The 20,680-nt window shown below is 52.6% G+C and overlaps 1 protein-coding gene across 1 annotated transcript in view; it reads left to right on the top strand.

Annotated features, from left to right (window-relative positions):
• The first annotated feature begins 17,415 nt into the window (after positions 1 to 17,415).
• RAPGEF3 (Rap guanine nucleotide exchange factor 3) overlaps positions 17,416 to 20,680 on the top strand; it is a 29,083-nt gene continuing 25,818 nt past the window's right edge. Inside the window, exons 1-2 of the mRNA XM_075551827.1 lie at positions 17,416 to 17,731; positions 18,185 to 18,397. Of these exons, the coding sequence (XP_075407942.1) occupies positions 17,726 to 17,731; positions 18,185 to 18,397 (219 nt within the window). The 5' untranslated portion in view covers positions 17,416 to 17,725. The remainder of the gene's footprint in view (positions 17,732 to 18,184; positions 18,398 to 20,680) is intronic.

Raw genomic sequence — 20,680 nt, forward strand, 5'->3', positions numbered from 1 at the left:
ATTACTAAAGCCCTAGAGAGCAGGAGAAATAAAAGACACATTTCATGCTCACTTCAGTCCCGCTTGGTGGTACATGTGGATGGCAGGGGGTGGGGGGGGGGAGGAGGACAGGGAAAAGGGAACAGAGAGTGAGGACGGGGGAGAGGAAGGGTGTGGTATGAGTTGGGGTGCCAGCCCCCCCCCACTAATCATAGGTTCAGTAAGCACAATTGAACGGTTGATATATATATACTTTATATACTCGTGTATAAGCTGAGTTTTTCAGCACAAAAAATGTGCTGAAAAACTGGGGTTCAGCTTATACATGGGTCAGTAGTACCCCAGCGAGGTGTAACATCTCGCTGGGCCCCTCTCCCCGAGGTAATGTGACGAGCTTCCGATATCTCACAGATGATTGCCATTTCTCCACTGTTCATTAAAAGCCCTGCTGACACTGCAGGACTATGAATGTTTGTTTACTCACATCTAACCAATCAGAGCCGTCCTATGACGTGGATGGCTCCAATTCACAGAAGCACCGTAGTGATTCACTTACGCCGGCAGCTGAACTGGTAAGGATGTGTCTGTGGCTGTGCTCCATATCTCCCCTCTGATCTCTTGTGTTAATTCACATCCTGCATTCCCCACCCACATGGACTGCTCCCCTTCACCTGGCTAACACGTCCGGGGGGGGGAGGGGAGGGGGGTCATTACCATGAAAGTTCTTTTTCAAAGTCTTGTTTTTTTATCCTATTAGAAATGGATACTCTTGAACCAAAACAAAAACGCTGGTCATATAAGGCTGGTTTCAAAATGAAGGTTGTGTCAAGAGCAGAAGAGAGCAATAACAGTATTGCAAGTAGGGAATTCTGTGTTGACAAAAAGCAAGTGAGGGAGTGGCGGGAAATGAAGGCTGACTTGGAACAGATTCAAAAAGCTCGTCATGGTTTAATGTCTTTTTATGAGGCTCTAGAGAGTGAATTGCATAAATGGGTTATGGAGTGTCATCAAAAACGGTTACTGTGTAACACGCATGGGAATCCACATACGTGCTCTACAAATGGCTAAGGATGAAAAATATAAAGCACCAGGCATTGAAAAATTTGCTGCATCAGTAGGATGGTGTACCTGCTTCATGAATAGGTTTGGCCTACTATGTTTGAGACAAAGAACAAAGATTTCCCAGAAGTTGCCACAAGACCTTGAAGAAAAAATGATGTCAGTCCAGTCATTTATTATAAAACAAAGAAGCATTTAAAATTATGACCTGGCAGATATTGGGAATATGGATGAAACTGCCATGACTTTTGGTCTCCCAAGCAACTGAACTGTGGCAAGTTTAGGAGAAAAAAACATTTTTCTCAAAACCACAGGAAATGTAAAAAAAAACAAACACACTTTACAGTTGTTCTATCATGTTTGGCTAACGGAACTAAGCTACGTCCTGTCATTATTTTTAAAAGAAAGACCTTGCCTAAAAAGATCAATTTCCCACCAAGAATTACTGTGCATGCACATGTTAAAGGCTGGATGGATGCAGACGGAACAAAAAAGGGCTGGAAGAAATTCGGAACCGACGATCAGGAGCAGCCTTAAAGAAAAAGCCATCGTTACTTGTTTGGGATATGTTCAGAGCCCACCTATGGGATGACATAAAAAAATTGGCAAAATCTAGTAGAGTTACTCTTGCCGTTATTCCAGGTGGGCTTACATCTGTATTGCAGCCTCTGGATGTATTTTTGAATAAGCCTTTTAAAGACCCTGTGCAAAGGATGTGGCATGAATGGATGTCACCTGGTCAAGCCCAGCTAACAAAAGGAGGAAATCTCATGAAGCCTGACAGATTTAATAGCACAGTGGGCTCGAGATGCATGGGAAGACATTCTAGAAGATATGGTGCGACGTGCCTTCCAGAAATATAGTATTAGTCATGCTATGGATGGCAGTGAAGATTGTGTGCTTTGTATGAAAAAGACAGCAGTAAGATATGACAAAATAACGATGTATAAATTACCAAGGGCATATGAGGGAGGGGGGACTGGGGAGGGAGGGGAAAAAAAAAGAGGACCTGATGCAAGGGGCTTAAGTGGAGAGCAAATGCCTTGAGAATGATTGGGGCAGGGAATGTATGGATGTGCTTTATACAATTGATGTATGTATATGTATGGATTATGGTAAGAGTTGTATGAGTCCCTAATAAAATGTAAAAGAAGAAAAGAGAAAAAAATGATTAGGGCAAAGACTGTACAGATGTGCTTTATACAATTGATGTATGTATATGTATGAACTGTGAAAAGAATTGTATGAGCCCCAATAAATTATTTTAAAAAGAAAAAGAAAAAGACAGCAGTGATGACGATGACGGTGATCTCAGTGAAGACAGCTCTATGATGACCTCACACCAGCTGAAGCTCTGCACTGGGATACGGATGATGATGAAGAATCCAGTTTTGAAGGATTTTAACTCTTTACATTTTAGCTTGGTTGCTGATTGAGCTCAGGGAATCATACTCTTTAGGTATCATTGTTGATACCTTATTGTTTTTGTTGAACCTATTTTCCACTTACTGTGCTGGTTTACTAATGTTAAATGACTTGTTGTCCTTTTATTTATATTTTTATTAAAATGTTTAAATATATTACCCCACTGATGTCTCAATTTTTAGTAATTTTATTTTCATTTGTTTTGATGATTGAAACTCACCAATAGCTTCTGCATTTTCCACCCTAGGCTTATACTTGAGTCAATCAGTTTTTCTGTTTTACCAGGTAATAATTAGGTACCTCGACTTATACTCGGGTCAGCTTATATTCAAGTATATACGGTATATATATATATATATAATATATATTTATATATAATATTAAAGTCATCGAGAGCATGAGAGGTAAAAGAGATATTGCAATAATGGAGTCAGACACATTTCATGGTAGCATGGACCACCTCTGCCCAGCTTGGTGGTCCACGTGGAAAGAGGGGGAAGGGAAGGAGAACAAGGGGAAAGGGAAATAGGGAAGAGGGAGCCGAAGAGAGAGGGGAGAGGGACCAGCGAGAGAGGCCTTTGGGGCGTGCAAGCCCACTAATGACAGGTAAAGACATACATCGCAGGAAGGGATTGCACTCTGCTTTACAGCAGTGAGGGGGTGGTCTAGGGACAGACACACCATAGAAAAAGGAGGGATTGGAGGTATACATGTGACAAGATGGGCAGATCCTAGATTTAGGATGGCAGCTTAACTTTGATTTGTTCTCTGGATCTCCATAGGCAACATCATCAGTAGGGTATAAACCCCACCTATAGGAACCAAATCAATGACTACAGGCATCCATTGTCCTTAACAGCAGGGAGTGGGGCCCCCTGCAGTCTGGCAACAGATTGCCCTCAGGGAGGATGCCTGTGAACATCTGACCCCCCCCCCCACAGAAAGGGAAGCAGACCAGAGGCCAAATGGGATCTTTATTGATAACCAAGGCTTATATATCTTTGGGGGGAGTGCAAGCCCACTAATTACAGGTAAAGACATACGTCACAGGAAGGGGTTGCACTATAGGTAATACAGCAGTGAGAGGGGAAACAATCTAAGGACATACACACAATAAGAAGAGGAGGGACTGGGGGCACACATGTGACTAGAAAGGTGGATCCTAGATTCAGGATGGCAGCCTAACTTTCGATGGCACTGAGCAGGTTTGACCTGTTCTCTGAATCTTCATAGAAACCATTATCAGTAGGGTGTAAACCTCACCTACAGGGACCAGGCTAATGGTCACAATCCTTTAGGGAGAAGTAGCCCATTGTCCTTAACAGTAGGGAGTGGGTCCTACTTGTGGTGGGACCAGACAGTAGTCTGGCAACTGACTGCCTTCAGGGAGGTAACTTGACAATCATCTACCATAAGCTATAAGCAGTGTCCTAAGTCTAACCTATATTTGGGGGAGACGACCTGGGAAAAAACCTTCTGTTTCCCACAGCTAGCTTCCACACACTGTCAATGTACACTGCAAACAGTCCACCCCCTGAATGAACCCTCCTCCATGGTATCAAGGCTGTGACCAGATTAAGGAGGGGTACTGTATTCTAGTCTTCCCACAATGGCTTGGCTGCTTCCTAGAAGATCCGTGATGAAGTTGACTTCATTATGTTAGAGCTTATCACGGAGACTCCTGGCCCATCCAAGTTGAACTGAAACCTAACTTGCACTTGATTCTTGGAAACGTCTTCTCTACGTGCTCAAAGGGCTGACTGCTCATCATTCAAGCTCTCAGTTCAAATGTTCCCACCTGAGAGAGACCACCCTGGCCCTTCCTTCGTAGCTGACATCAATCTCTCACTCAGCTATATCCCCTCCCTCTGTAACACGTATCACGACGGGACACTGTCTTGTGAATTTGGTTCCTCTCTCCCATCCCCACTCAAATGCCACCTCCTTGCACACAGGGACATTGTCTGTGACGCTGACCAATGTGGCCAGACTGGCTGGGGGTGCTGGAGGGTTAGCACTAGAAACCCGGCATTCCCACTAGGAAGCCCCTCGGTCTTTGGCAAATTGCGACGGCTGCCCAGCCTAGTGACCGTCTTGATCTTGTCTGTATTCCTGGTACCTACTGTAATGCCCGGTGTGTGGTGGAAACTCAATCTGCAATTAAACAAACAAAACAAGAGTGGCTGGCTAACCTCAAATAGTTCTTTGTTCTTGGCTCTAGGGGGCAGCCTTCCCCAACCTGTCTTTTCACTCCAGGTTTGACTTGAGCTAAAATCTCCTGGGCATGAATGTGGTGGTGAATTTCCCCCAGAGTCCTCCAGACCTCTTAGCCCATTACTCACCCTTGTGGATCGCAGCCTGAGGACCCTCCCCTGGCTGTGGCTCACTCAGACGGTGCCAGACAGTTAGTCAATCCCTCTTATCTCCACTGCCCTCCCACCCCTCTGGAGGTCAGGCTTCTAGGCCACAGGGCAGAAAAGAGGGTATCTCAGCTTCGCAGGCTGCGGGAAGGAATCCGAAGTTGAAGGCTCAGGTCCAGGGGTACTGCCCCAGGGCTATGACTGCTTGTTGCCTCTAGGTCACCTTTTACCTTCTTGGGCCGAGAGTGAGTTGGCTCAGTGTCTGGCTTCTCACAGAGATCCCACTTCCTCCTTGTGTCCACTGACAGCCTGGAGGTGGGTCAGACAGGCAGGATGCAGGCCGAGAGGATGCTGAACGGAATCAACAGTTCTTTGAATTCAAGAGCTTTCTGTGAACGAACATCAGTCAGGACCAAGGGTGGTGGTGGTGGTGGTGATGTGTGTGTGTGTGTGTGTGTGTGTGTGTGTGGTGGTGGTGGTGTGTGTGTGTGTGTGTGTGTGGTGGTGGTGTGTATGGTGGTGGTGGTGGTGGAGGTGGAGGTGGTGGGTGTGTGGTGGGTGCGGGGCAGGCGCTGTCTTGGCCACACTGATGGTGAGAGCAGCAGGCAGGAGTTGGGGCCCAGGCAGCACACCTTGCTCATGTTCTCTGGCTCCCTCCATCTCTGGCATAAGCCCCATCACAAGTACCTTCTCCTGGGAAAGCAAAGTGGCTTTTCTTTCACTTTCTCTCGGAGGCTGTTGGTGGCTGTTAAAGAGGAAAGGGGGGAAAGGGGCGAGGCTGCAGTTAATCTCAGGGCTGAGGGAGCCTGTGGGCACCCAAGGCTGATTCCCTCGGGTGGGTCCTGGAGAGTTCTCACACGATGGGGTGGAAAAAGCCAAACTTGGAGGCTGTGGGCAGCAAGAGAATCTGCCTTCGAGTCAGGACACTGACTCACTCTCCGCGCCTTATTTCCGACACATAGGGACCCCATAGGAGCGGGCAGAACCGCCCACTTTGGGATGGTGACACTGTAAATCTTCATAGGAGCAGAAGAGCTTCTTTCCCCTCCAGAAAAGTCCAGTGCATAACCCCGCCCCACCCCAGGCTCCTTCAGGGTCAGGCTGGAGGGCATTAATGCTAACCAAAGGACAAGGCTTTCCCCTGGGGCAGTAAGCCGTCATCCTTTGATTTGAATGTGTGTGTGTGTTGGGGGAGTTGAATGAAGCATCTGCTGAGACAGTCATGGGGGTGGGACTTAATCCACGCATGTGCGGGTCCGGCTGCAAAGACACAGGATAAAGAGGGGACTGGATATAAAGTTGCCTGTACTCCTAGCACAGAACGTGGGACCCTTGCCAGGGCTCTCCAGGGGCCCGTCTGGTGGGTCTCCCTGGAGAAGGGAGAAGGTGGACTGGGGAGGAACTGAAGTCGAGCTGGGAAAGCAGCTCTATCAAGAACTGGACGGAAAGACAGCTATGGGGAACTGGGTGGGCTGGGGGTGGGGGAAGGCACAAGGGTCCCTGGCAGGGCAGGGAGAATAATAATTTGCCCACTAAACTTGAGGAATGTGATAGTTAGGTTTATTGTGCCAACCTGGCCAATAGAAACATGTGGGATTAATCAGGTCACAGTTTGATTGGAGGGCAAAGAGATACATGGCACCCCTCTCTCTCTCTCTTCCTCTCTGGTGATTGGACCAGTGTGCTGGTCCTCTGCCTCAACCTGTAAGCTGCACTACCTGTGGGTCAGGCCCACCCGTGGAGAGTGTGGCTAGAGCTTGAGGCTCTTTCAAGACCTTCTTCTCCATATTGCTGCTGCTGCTGCTGTGTACATCTCTTGAGCTTGAGGCTGGTGGATCCTGTCACCTTGCATTGCTTGAGCTTGATATCTCATCCGAGCCTGCTTCACTGAGCTCCTGGGCTGCTGCTGCTGACCCATCCTGATGCTTGCTGCCTGTGTGCAGACGCTGCCTGCCTTGCCCGAGGGAGGACTTTACTTCCTGCTTCCTTGACCTTGGACCCGGCAGCCCGCGTGAGTTGAAGGGCTTCCAGTATATTAGCTGTTGCACAGAAGTGAGTTGAACTGAGCCCTTTGTACTGCTGCGTGGACTAATTGCTGCTACATTCCTTCTTGCTGTATAAACCTACGCTCTTACATATAATCATAAGTGTCCTGGTTTTGTTTCTCTCGAGAGCCCTGCCTAACACAAGGAATCTCTCCTGAGTGCTTCTACTGCAAGATCTGACTGCAGGGCTCACACAATCGCCAGTCACTGTCCTGTGGGGGGCTACTATCTTCTGGAGGACAGTTTTACAAGCTCACTGCCATTGAGCCCATAGAGGTCCTCTGGGACCTAGTGAACCGCCCCTGTGGACTTCCTAGGCTGTGAATCTTCACGGGAGCCTATGGTCTCACCTTGCTCCTAAGTGGTGGTTTTGAACTCTTGACCTCATAGTTAGCAGTCCGATGCATAATCCACTAGGACACCAGGGCTCCTTTCTCCTGGGTTAGAGAATCACTACATAGCCACGTTTTCAGTTGTGGTGAAGAGCAGGCCCAGCCCAGAGATAAAAGGGTCCTCTCTCTGCAGGGGGCACCCAGACCTATGCTGGGCCCCATGGGAGAGAAGGATGGGCTGAGGAACAGCCTCAGGGGAGAAGTCGCCAGGATACCTGACTCCCATCCAGTCTCAAGGCCCCAGCGGGCACCCTCAGCTACGGCCTAAGGCACCTGGGGAGGAAACATTAAATCAGGACTCAGGTTGTCTCCAGACCTGCAGGGTTGCTCGGTGGCAGGGTCACAGGCTTGGCTCCTAACTGAAAGGCTGGGTGCACTAACTCACCACTCAGAGGCGCGTCTGAAGACAAGCACGGGGATCTGCTTCTGAAGGGTCAGGCCAATTTGACGGCAAGTGGCTTGGTGTTTGGCTTTTCAAGGCCTTTGAGGGCAAGAAGGGAAATACTAAGTGGTTCTCTATGCCAACGCCTCAGCGTGTTGAGTCGGAGAACACCGTGTTCCGTGTCTTCTGAAGAACAGGAAGTACTCCCTGCACATCCTGCTGGCGTGGACTCTGGTGGCCGAAGCTGCCTGACTGTCCAGAGGCAGAGTGATACACGGAGGGCAAGGGGCTGCACGTGTCTCTGTCTGAATTTCTGATCCCCTGCTCCCCTGCTGCGCTCCCTGGATCCCCAGCTCCGGGGCCTGCCCCTTGGGCTTTCACTGCATCCTCTGTGGAGGGAGGCAATGGGCAGTGGGTCTGGGGCAAGGAAGTTCTTGGACTGGCCGGCTTCTTCTCTGGTCTCAGCACGTCTGACTGGGATGGAGATCCGGGCTTGGGGGTATGTTCTTTCCCTGGGAAGGGACTTGTGCTCCTCGGCCTGCTAGTCGGATTACCTGTGCCCTTGTCCCCTCTCAGCTGCTGCTCTGGGCTCAGCTTGAGTGACCGGGTCTGTGGGACAGCGCTGGACAGTTCACTGAAGGGTCCCAGGGCCCTACTAGGACCCAACCCTCAGGGTCCTGTGGTGCTAAGTCTCCGACAAAGAGTGCCACGTGTGGATGATGGGGATAGACTTTGAGTCCTGTGGTCTTACATAAGCTGGTGTCAGTTTGGGACTTGAGAGGCTTAACAGTGAAGGGGTGGAGTCTAGTCTGTCAATCGGGTCATAGACAATGAGACCGCTGTGTGGGCCTGACCTTCTCCTGAGGATTCTGGGAACTCCTGTATTTTCTTCCTTGGAGGTGGAAGACACTTCTCTCTCTCTCTGCTCACTCCCTGCGAGACATCCCTGAGGACAAGCCACATGGGCCTACCCTGATGCAACCAGAACCCTGGACCTGGAGAAGCCACATAGAGACCCCTGCCAGCACTGAGATGCTCACGACCCTACTGGATCTACAAGACTTCCCACCCACCGGCCTGTGATCTTCCATGCATCATTGCATGTGTTTTGTGAGTCTGAAGAGGACTTTATAGATTGGTATCAGAAATATGGGCTAATATCAGACTATGGACTTGATCTGGACTGGGCGGCAGCAATATTCAACTGCTCTTGTCTATAAAGCTCTTTCTTCTACACATATGTGTGTTTATGCATTTGTTTCTCTAGTCTACCCAGACTGACCCAAATCCTGAACTTGGGCCTTGGACCTGGATGCACAGGAAGATGGGAATGCCTGAGACTTGGGTTCGGGGCAGGCTGGGAATATCAGGAAGAGGAGAGTGGGGACGGGGCAGTGTGAGGGGGCAGCTCCTGGGAGAGGCTGGGGACGGGTGTAGGTCAGGATAATGGCCAGTACGGACCGGAAGTCCCCAGTTGCCAGTGAAGGGAAGAGGGGAGCTGCTCTGATCCTCAGGAAGTGTGGCCACCACTAGACCTGGGCGGTCATGTTGGGATGCTGCAGACTGGAGAAGCAGTGTCGCCCCATTATTGGGAACACGCATGTGCGTGCACGCACAAGAAACAGATGTCAGGGAGGAGCAAGCAGCTACTGATTCACGAACATTCAAAGAATGCCCAATTAGCCTGGTTGTCAGGCGTCTTCTCTTCCACTCTCTGGGTGTTCCCATCCTCCCTCACCCTCCAGGTGACCATGCGGGGGACCGTCAGTACCACAGGCCTGCTTGGACATTGCTTCTTCCTTGGCCCTGCCCCATGGAGAGCTTAAGCACCAGCCAGAAGAACGTGCCTCCTGGAAGAGGTAGGGTCTCTCGTCTTGCCTCCGCAGGCTCTGATCCCTGGCCTCCATAGGGGGAGTGCAGCCAGCTTTCTCTAACTCCCCGGAGCCTTCTCCACCCTCGGCTCTCCTACCACCCCCACCTCGGGCCCATCTCTCCCCTGCCTCCCACTCTTCCACTGTTGTGAGTGGCTCATGGGTGACTGGCTATGACCTGCTAGTCCTGGGCGTTTCTGGCTCAGTGCCCATCAGTGTTCTAGCTCTCAGCCTCTGCCCCCACCCCCACCCCCACCCCAGGAATGGACTGGGGAGGAGATGGGAGAACTGAACTGGAACCATCTACGGGAAAAGGAGCCTGGGCAGAAGTCTGAGGAGGCTAAACCACACAGGGCCAAGAGGAAGAAGCCCCACCAGCACACCTGGACTCTCCTGTATAGCTGTGTCCAGACTGCTGATCAACTATGGTCCACAGAGGCCAAGAGAGAGCCCCAGAGATGCAGCAGGCACAGCCTTGACATCCAGGTATGGATTGAATGGTGCGCCCCCCCCCACCCCCTATGGATTGTAGATCTTAACTTCCATGCTGTGGTTACAATCCCATTTGGGACTGGGTTCTTTGCTATATTAGTGAGATAGGCTTCTTATAGGGTGTCTCAAGTCAAACAGGAGAGATGGGGGACGAGGGTAGCCTAGATACATGAAGACCGTCCAGAAGCAGATGCTGGAAGAGATGGAACCTTTTCTCCTGCACAGGCACAGGGAGAAAAGTCTTTCTGTAGGGGAGACTTCCTGTCTCCTAAACTGGGAGAAACAAATTTCGGTTTGCTGAAGCCACTCACGTACAGTGCTTCTGATATAGCAGCACTAGAAAGCTGTTGTCATTATATACGGTTGAGACAGTTGCCACTCATACTGTCCCTACGTAACAGGGGAACGAAACACCACCCAGACCTACGTCACGCACGCAACCATTGCTCTTTGATGCCACTGCGGCAGCCATTGTGCCAACCCATCTCATTGCGGGTCTTCCTCTTTTTTGCTGACTCTATCTTCTATTAAATATAATATCCTTCTGCAGGGACTAGTTCCTCCTGGTAGCACGTCCAAAGTACATGAGGCTAAGTCTGACCCTCCTCGATTCTGAGGAGCATTCTAACGGTCCTTTTTTCGAGACAGAGGTGTCCGTTCTTCTGGAAGTCCATGGGGTATTTATTATTCCGGAACAACACCATAATTCAAAGGCACCTGTTCCGCTCCACTTTTCTCTATTCACAATCCACCTTTCCCATGCATATAAGGTGACTGGTCTGCCATGACTTAGGGCAGGGGCACCTTAGTCTTCCAAGTGACATCTTTGGTGTTTTTAAAAAAAATGATTTAAAGTTGTCTTTTGCAACAGATTTTTCAATGTAGTGTAGCCCTTCATTTTTTGCTGCTTCCATAGGCATTGTGGGTTTGTGTCAAACAGAAACCTTGGCAATTTCTCTGTCCCAACCATTTCTCTGTCTCTCATGATGCTGTCTATCGGTCCCGATGTGAGGATTTTATTTTCCTTACATCGAGTTGTCATCCATACTGAAGGCCGTGGTTTTGATCTCCATCAGTAAGTGCTTCACGTCCTTTTGTCTTTCAGCAAGCGAGGTAGTATCACCTGCACATCGCGGGTTGTAAAGGAATCTTTCTCTAATCCCAATGCCATGTTCTTTTCGGCTTCTTGGGTTCCTTTTCAACATACAGATTCAATAAGTTCGGGCAAAAGACGGAACTCTTGTTTTTTTAACTACACAGTATCTGCTTGTTTTGTTAGACAACAGCCTACGTACAGATTCTGCACGGGTGCAATGAAGAATCCTGTAGTTCCCACTACTGATGTTATCCATAACTGGTGATGATCCACCGCTACATGCTTTTGCATAGACAATGAGATACAAGTAGACATTTTCCGGGTGGTCTCTGCTTGGGGCCAAGATCCATCTGACATCAGCAACGATATCCCTTTTCCCATGGCCTCTTGTGAACCCACCTTAAACTTCTGGCAGCTCTCTGTCAATGTTCTGCTGCAACCATTTCTACAGGGCCTTCAGCAACATTCGATTTGCAAATGATAATAAGGATCATGGCCCACAATGCCCACATCCTGCCGTACCCGCTTTCTCTGGAAGGCACACAAAGGTGGGTGTCTTCCAGTCGGTGGCCAGGTGTCTTGGCAGAGTTGAGTAAGCACTATCAGCGTGGCACCCCTTCCTTGAAACCTCGTGGCATTCGCTCTGCTGTTTTCTGGAGGCTTGCTTTTTGCCAGAGCTTTCAGAGCAGCTCGGGCCTTTCCCTTCGATACTGCCCGGCTGGACATATGCTACCTTCTGAAGTGGCTGGACTCTGATCAATTCTTTTTGGTACAGTGACTCTGTGTTCCTTCTATCTTCCTTCGAGACGTCCTGCCTGGTTCAATATTTTGCCCATAGGATCCTTCAGCAGTTCAACTCAAGGCGTGAAGTTTTTCTTCCGTCCTTTCAGCGTGGTGGAGGGCTGAGCACGCGCTTTCCTTCTGGTTTCCAACTCCAGGTCTTTGCACGTTTAGTCGAACACTTCTCTTTGTCTTCTCGGATTGTCCTTGGAATCTTTGGTTCGTCTCTTTTTCTTTCAGAATTTCTCCTGTTTGCTTTAGCTACTCTACACTCCAGAGTATGGTTGGTTTTTTGTTTGTTTGTTTTTTAAGTCTTTAACATCCATGCTGCCCTTCTTTTTTGTCTTCTTGGATGACTTTGTGCTTTCTCCATGTAGGATGCTCACCTCTCCTGGTCTCTGGTCACTGGTATTCCGTGAGCCAAACCTCTTCGTAGGATGGACTCTCACATTCCCTGGGATAGTCAAGGTTGTGTTTGGCTACAGTGGACATATTTCAATTCCCTTCGACTTTGATTTGAAGTTACACGTGAATATTGATGGTCCATTTGGCAATGGGCCCCTGGCCTGGTTCTCGTTCTGTTTGGTGGTGTTGAGCGTCTCCATGGTCGCAGTCCACTGATGTCGTCAGCGTGATTCCTGCATGTTCCATCAGGTGGAGTTCACATGGACAGTCGTGATTCATGTTATCACCCTTGCTGGTATGTGAAATACCACTGGCCTAGCATCCAGCATCCCTGCAACAGACAAGTCACAGCGAACGCACAGACAAGCGGTGCACTAGATAGCTAGGACAAGCAGAGAGCAAAATTCCCGACACCTCTAATGCAGGCCGTTGAATGAAATAAAGACTCTCCCGCCAGCACACAGGAAGACCCGAGGGAGGAAAGGTTGAGAGTCGTGGTCAGGGAAGCAGTACGAAACAGTGGTTGAGAACGTGACGATGGGGTCACATGGTGGCCGGAGTCTAGCTCTAGTTGTGCGGCCCCGGGCAGGTTACTTCACCTGCATGTACCTTGGGTTCCTCACTTGCAAATTGGGACTGCAAAGGCGAAGGAGCAAAGGTGTGTCTAAGAGGATAGACACAGCACCCTGCATGTAGCCGGCACTGGAGAGGCCACCACTGGGCTAGAACCTTGCATGGGTACATCGCAGATGGATGTAAGAGGTGCCTCGCTGACCAGAGCAACTCCACTTGGTGCCGGTGTGGATTGGCAGAGAAAGGAGGGAGCCAGGGCAGTGCCAAGTGTCTGTGAGCAGCATGCCAGGAGAGGCAAGGCCAGCAAAGAGACCGGCTGGTGTAGGAAGGGAGCTTGGGGCATGCCGAGGGTAAGGCATCTATGCCAGTACAGGAAGCGGTGGCTGAGTCCCCACCTCGGGGGTGGGGTGGGGGGTGTGTGACTCCGCCCACAGTGGACTGAATGCTCCCTTGTCCTGCACCATCCCCGTGATGCAGCGCAAACCCTTATGATCCAGAGGGGATTTCTGTTTCGTTTTGGTTTTGTTAATCGGCTGGATTTTGGAAGTAGACCATCAGGTCTTTTTTGCCTACTCTAAAAACACTCTGCTGAGCTTTGCTGAGCACCCACCTCAGCGCCGTGGGAGCGCCCACTGGCAGACGACGGGGGCAGCTGCGCAGGAGGACCAGCTGCGTTGGCCGAGAGTCAGTCCCAGGTCTTCTGTAAGGTTGGCGAGAATGCTAACACGGAGCCATACATGCCTCTTCATGAGTGTCACGCTCAGAAAAGAGGCCAGGCTGGGAGGAGTACAACCGGGACACAAAGCCAGGGCCCACGACGTTCTCCTCACCCATCCTGCCTTCTGGAAGCACTCTGCGGATGGCCCTGTAGCCCCCTGTTCCTGGTGTGTGTGCCAGCAGTGCCCTGGTAGAGAGCTCAGGGAAGGGGTCAATTGGGTGTAGGGAGCTCTGCTGTCCAGTTCCCTCAGCTGTCTACTTCCGCCCCCCCGGCCCCCAAGGCCGGAGCACCCAGAGGTGGGGGAAAGGGCTCCAGATGTGGGCTTTACCCTCCTTGTGGAAGCTATCAGTATATTTGAGAGGTGAGATTCAGAGTACTAAAGCACACAGACTAGAGCCAACATTTGGGATTAAATCACTCACGATATCACCACTTCCTAACTGCGGGACCTTAGGCAAATCGCTAAACCTCTCTATGTGTCAGCTTCTTTATCTGAAAAATGGGTTCACAATAGTGCCTATCTGATAGGATTGTGAAGATTAAATAAGTTCACGTATATAAAGTATCAACAACACAGCCTGGCCCAAGTGCACTATTATTACTATTAATTATTACCAACCATCTAATGACAGCCAGGGGAGGGTAGAGGCAGTCCCAGGGCATGTTTATCCAAAGATGATTCACCAGGTGGCTTGGGATGCCTTTCTCATACACGCTCACCCAGCTCCCTGACCTCTCGGGATGCAGTTCCACTCAAATATCCACTGGGCAGTGAGTCCTCTGGCCAATCCCCAGACGAATCCTGCAAAAGGAAAAACCTGCTCCTTCATCTGCTTTGGCAGGAGGCTGGAGCCCTGCCTGGCAGCCACAGAAACTAGACAAATGGCAGATCCAACCAAGAGCAGGTCATCACCCCAGGCCCTCTTCTCAGGCTGCCAGGAGATGGGAAATGAGAAAGGGGCAATGGGGGGGGGGGAAGGAAAGAGTGATCACGGGGGTGGGGGGTCATAGATGGGAGAAAGTGGGTTAGAACACGTAACTTTCACTGATGTGAATCACTTTCTCTGGATCCTTGCACACACACACACTCTGATCCTCTCTCCTTAGTATAAATCAAAAAACAAATCAACTCACTGCCCATGGAACAGAACGGGACCCCATTGGACAGGGTAGAACTGCCCCCTGACCCCCGTGAGCTTCCAAGACCATAACTCTTGACAGAAGTAGAAAGCCTATCTTTCTCCTGTGAAGTGGCTCGTGGTTTCAAACTGCTGACCTTGTGGTTTGCAGCCCAATGAGTAGTCATTACATGGTCAGGGCTCCTTGTCAGGCAGTGTGGATGAGCAGAATGGATCTACCATATAGGTGGAAGCATATATAGAATGAAGCATCACACGGAGGTTAAGAGGAGCCACACGATCAGAATTCCAGTGCCACCATGGGCTCTGCTCTGTGAGGCTGGTAGTGCATCACTCAGTCCCTCAGAGCCTTGGTTTCCCCATCTGTCAAGGGGTAAGAAACAATAGTCCCTGCTCCATGCTGTTATAGGCTGCTTAGCTCCTGATTCTTGGCAGCCCCCAAGGTTGGGAGCATTATTGGGATGGCTGTGGGCTCTTGAGTCTATTTCAATTCCCTGTCATCTACATGAGCGGATCACCAGGCTTTCTCCTGCCAAGTGAATGGTGGGTTCACGCTGTTCACCTTTGGGATAGTAGCTGAGTGTGTATGCCTACCTACTCCTTTGTTGCTGTGGCTAGGTGCCCGCTCCAGCTCAGGGCGGCCTTTGTTTGGTTCTATTTCATAGCCACCTTTTACACCGATCCCCATCCGCATCGTCATCACTAGGTTTTCGCCTAAGGTTGTTGTGGCCTGGCCTGTCCTTCCCATGGAGCCTTTCTCTTTGCTGGGGGTTGGGATTAATACTTCTAAAGCCCTTGGGGCAGAGCTTGGCACACAGTGGTTGGCTACCGTGGCTTGGCTGAGAAGTTTGCAGGTAAATCAATGTCCTGGTTCACCTCGGCGCCTTTCCACCTTCCTGAAGTCGAGGCACGATGAAGAGAAAAACAGAGGACCCCCTTCTGACCCCATGGCCAGTTTTGGGAAACTCCCCATGGAAGAACTGTTAGGTCAGGTCACTGTTAGGTCTGGTCTCATGGCAACCCACAGCTGGAACTCATCCCTCCACCCCCAGCCCCGACCGTCCCTCAACTTCCCTTCCAGGTGTGCCGTCACCCCAGCATGTCATCCTTTCCCACATTTCCGGATGTGCAGAAGGTATACCTGGACCCAGGCCTATCTTCATGCACAGGCTCCTCCCCTCCCTGAGGGAGGGGGAGCTTAAAAATCCCCCAGTGTGTCTCAAAATGGGGGCACAGCAGATGACCTGGGGGTGTTTGTTCTAAATCCGATGGTCCGTGTCATGCCAACTGGACTGAGCTTGACTTTGGAGAGGTTGGCAGTGGGACTCACAATCGGATCATGTCCAAAGGTTTGCGCAGACATTAACATTGGGATTTGAACCACAATTTAAATCCTTCTCCTCGCCCAAGAAACAAGCATGGGAGGAAAATGGGGGCTCGTGCTCAAGAGCTGGGGTACAGGCTCAGGGCCGAAGGACAGGAGACGGAATAAAGTGCTAAGGCAGGGGCTGGGAGTTCGCAGCCTCCCGGCCCTCCTCTAAGGGCCAGAAGCCATCAGTAGAGGCCTATTCTGATGCATAGAGCGACTGAGTCAGGGCTGTCTTGATAGCAACTGCCAACCACCACCACCACCACCACCACCAAGGGAGTCCTAGTCCCAGCCCATCAAGTCCCTGAAACCTTCCAAATGCTGCGACCCTTCCAGACAGTGCCTCATGTGGTGGTGACCCCCACCCAACCATAAAATTATTTTCATTGCTACTTCATCACTATCATTTTGCTACTGTTATGAATCGGGCGACCCCTGTAAAAGGGTCGCTTGACCACCCCCAAGGGGGTCGCGACCCACAGGTTGAGAACCGCTGTCTTAGACGCACAAGTGGAGTCAATAGAGTGGCGCTCGGATTAAGATCTGCGGGGCAGGAGGTGCAGGCCCTCGGTACCGTCTGCCCAGGACACTGGCGTCTCTGCTCCAACCAGCCAGGCCGGCGCTGGGGGAGCAGGCTCGAGGTGGGGGAATGGTGGGGTGCGTGGTCCTCTAAATCCCTGTTCTCTTCTCGAAGCCCAGTCACAACTGCAGCGTCCACCCGAGACCACAGCGGCTTCGGTCCCCACACTTCCGCTCCGATCTCAGTTTCCCCAGGAGTCCGAGGGCGTGGGGATGGGGACCCTGTGTCCAGACGTACTGAAGTGCGGGGGCGCGGAGGGCACTGGGATTCCCCTCGCCAAGGGCGCTCAGTGCTGCGCACCCCACCGCCCCTGCCCCCAGGGCAATTCGAGTCCCTGAATCAAAACAGTAGGCAGGCAGGGCGCCCCCCGGCCGGGAAGCGGTTCCAGCCCGGATTTCCCTCCCGGGTGGGGCCGCAATGACTCACCCCCTCCCCCCTTACCCCCCCCCCCCCGTTTCCTTGTTTGCATTTCTCCTCCCGGCCACGTGGCGGCCCTTGTGGACACTCACCGCGGGGACTCTGGGACCCCGGCCCGCTGTGCCGCCCCCTCCAACCTGCGGGGGGGGGGGGTGTCTCTTCCCTCTGGGCTGGAGCGGGCCCGTAGGACCCCAGGGTCTGGACTCCGCCCCTGCCGGTGCCCGCCCCCGGGTGCCCAGTCCCGCGCCCTCTCCTGCCCCGCCCCTCATGCCGCGGGGGGAGGAGAAAGGACGGGCGGCGCAGGGGGCGTGACAGCTCCCGCCCGGCCCGGTGCCAGCTGCAGCCTCGCTTCAGCGCCCGGTGCCAGCTGGCTCTTGTGTCTGGGACGGAGGCGGACTCTTGGGGTTGCCGGTCTCCCGGGGAAGGGGGGTCGCCCCCGCCCCCCATCACCCCCAACCCTCTGCCCACCCTAGTGGAACCCCCTCACTCAGCCCTGCATTTCGCTGCCCAGGCAGCCGGACCCATTCAGGATTGCTCCGGGACCCTGTGCCCGCGCTCCCCCAGTGAAGCTGGCAGGCAGACGGTCTCTGCCTCTCACTTTGCCAAAGCCGGCACTGCGGAGGGAGCGCGCTTCCGAAAGAACATGAAGGTAGGTAAGGGTCGGGGAGGCGCCAGGGGCGGGAGAGGAAGCTGACACGGTGGGGCGTTTTGGGGGGAGACACAGGGTAGGTCAAGGGTGAGGGAGGAGGAGAGGCAGGCTTGAAACGAAGCTGCACTTGCTGGGATCCAGCAGGTCAGGAGCCTAGTGCTGAGAGGCGGTGGAGCTTTCCGCAGGGGCGCTGGAGGGCGGTGGGGCAGGGCCGAATTCCAAAGCAGCCTGAGAAGGCCCCCTCTTCTCCAAACCGGCCAAGACCCTAAGGGGGCAACCCGGCAGGCCCAGCGGAGGTCTTCCTGTCCCTCCCTGGTCCCTGGCAGGGCTGCCGCACCAACGCCAGGCTAGTCTAGAGGCGTGGGCCCAAGCGTTCTGCCTGGAGCAGTAGTGTCCTGGCCCAACGGTCCAGCCCCTGCCCCATGGCTGCCCGCCTTCCTTCCGGCGTCACAGGTGGGCTGGCCAGGTGAGGGCCGCTGGCAGGTGGACTTGGCTGTGGAGGAGAACCCTGCTCTGGGAGAGTCATCCTCCGGGGGCCTCCCTGACGTGGTGCCTGAGGGGACACTACTTACCATGGTGCTGAGGAGGATGTACCGGCCCAGAAGCTGCTCCTACCAGCTGCTGCTCAAGCACCAGCGCCCCAGCTGTATCCAGGGGCTTCGCTGGGTGAGTACCCATATCCCGGCACCAGGGCAGGAGGGGGCCTGGCTGGGGAACTCTTGGCTTAGAGAGCCGGTCCCTGAGCAGAGCGGCTTGGCATCCTTGTGCGTAGGCAGAACATGCGTCTTAGTGTGTGAGGGGGGCCCAAATGCCACCATCTCGGCGTGGGGGACAGCCAGGTTTTGCTATTTACCCATGCGGGCTAGGTACAGGTGTTAGGTGCTTGTGTGTTCTGTGTTCTTGCCAGGTGGAAGGGGAAGGGACATGTCAATGCTGGAGGCCAGGTCAAATTGGGGAGGTGGGGGGCTGTGAGGTAAGCTTTGTGACTGCTTTTGCCACGTCACCATGGCAACCTTCTCTTGGAGTTCTTGCCACTGAACTTGGCAGCTTCCGCTGTGATCATGAGGTGAAGGGGCCGGGTGGACACCGCTTGACATCAGGTTGGGTGGGGGGAGGGCAGAGAGACGGGAGAATCTCAGATAGCTGGAGCTCCTCTTGCCTGGGAAGGGAATCTCGGATCGAAGGATGGGAAAACTGAAGGAGACAGCAGTGGGCAGAGAGAGAGGTGAGGCCAGAAAGGATGGTGGGGTTTGCAGGGGTGGGGCGGTCCAAATCAGCCGAGAAACCCAGGCGTGTCTTCTCTCCCCAAGCCCTGAGACCTAGTCACCTGAGATTCCGTGGTGTGGCTATTGTGTGTGCCCTCCGGGGTGGTGGAGGCTTAGAGAGGTCTGGGAGAGGATGACAAACTTGCTGAGTCTTGCTCATGTCAACCAGTCCCTCTGAATAGAGCAGCCACCACCTTCTCTAGTCTTCCTTCTACCCTGCCCACCGAACCTGGGGGAATAGGAGGCCCAGCTGAGTTCAGAAAACACGGAGGCCCTCCCAGCCATTGCTGTTGAGAGGAGAACGCAGGTGCCAGACCCCAGCTCCTTCGCCAGCTCTTCCTGCCTGTGGCTCCCTCATAAGGGCCTCTTGAGTCTGGGTCCTGCCCAAGATAGGATCGGGCTCTTGAGAGGCCAGGGGAGCTCACACGGGACCATGGCTGCCCCAGGGCCTCCCACTCTTCCTCTCTGGGTAACTGGTAGTAGCTACTGCTTGGAATCAGTGGGCTGGATCCCTCCCTCCCTCCTTCCTTCTCAGGCTATAATTACTTATGCATTTCCTGCCCCCTTCCCAGCTTTGAGAAACTAGGTAGGGAGTGGGGGGAAGGTCAGGTACCAGAACAATGAGGTCACTGGAGGATCCCCTGGGATCCAAAGTCGGGGGTGGGGGGGTGGGGGGGTGGGGGCGGGGGGGCGGGGAAGTGGAGAAGGCCACCAGGCTGTCTCTTAACTCCCTGTTTAGCCTCCCACCCCGACTCCACAGGCCCCAGAGCTGAAGGGCTAGGGCCGCCCGATGGGTGGAGGTGAGAGTTGCTGAAGTGTGAGTGGGTCAAAGGCATAGGAACCAGGGCCCTGCCTGCCAGGTGGCAAAGCAAATGATGGCTGGTGAGCCAAGGGAACTTGGACTTTGGGGGCCAGGGGGCATCTGTGATCGCTTCTGATGCCCGTTTATGGAGATTCAAGGGGCAGCAGGTCCACCTGTGCTGTGGAGGCTCCCGGTCCCTGTGATGGTCCTTTAGGTCCAAGAGGGGCTCACATGAGGGAGCAAGTGTTCTGGGCCCACTCGTCTGTACGTATGCAGGCTGTAGGGTGGGTATTAGACCAGGGTCCCAGAAGGACTGTGTGAGGGTTGGTGATTCAGGCCATACCATAGTCGAGAGTCAAGAAGAAACCCATCAACCTGAGGTCTGAAAAAACCCAAACACAAAACCCTCCACTGATTCCTATCTAGACCAGGACAAGAGAAAATAAAAACGGTGCTCGAGGTTAGAGGCAGAAAGGATTTACCTGCTATGGCAAAGGCGCTGTTCACAGGGAATGGAATGCCACGGTCTCCATTGCAAATGTGAGAGGGAGGATGAGATCCTGTCTGAAATCTGGGGGCCAGTAGGATGGTCCGTCGGCGTGGAGTCAGCAACAAGATCGGGGCTGGGGGAGGCCTTTGGTGGGTCCCAGTAGCTGGGAAAGCTTGGGATGCTGCTTTCTAAATGACAGTGTCAGGGGAGCTTTCTTTGTTCTCCCGCTTAGGAAATAATGCTGTCATCCAATCTGTCCAAATGACAGAAGTAACTAATGTAGTCCTTGGTCCCAGGCACCACGACGAGAGCTTTATCATCTTGTGTACCCTCACAGTGCCTTTATGGAATAGGTACCAATGTCATCACCCCATTTTGTAGATGAGAAACAG

This window comes from Tenrec ecaudatus, chromosome 6, assembly GCF_050624435.1.
Source record: "Tenrec ecaudatus isolate mTenEca1 chromosome 6, mTenEca1.hap1, whole genome shotgun sequence".
Classification (NCBI taxonomy): Eukaryota; Metazoa; Chordata; class Mammalia; order Afrosoricida; family Tenrecidae; genus Tenrec; species Tenrec ecaudatus.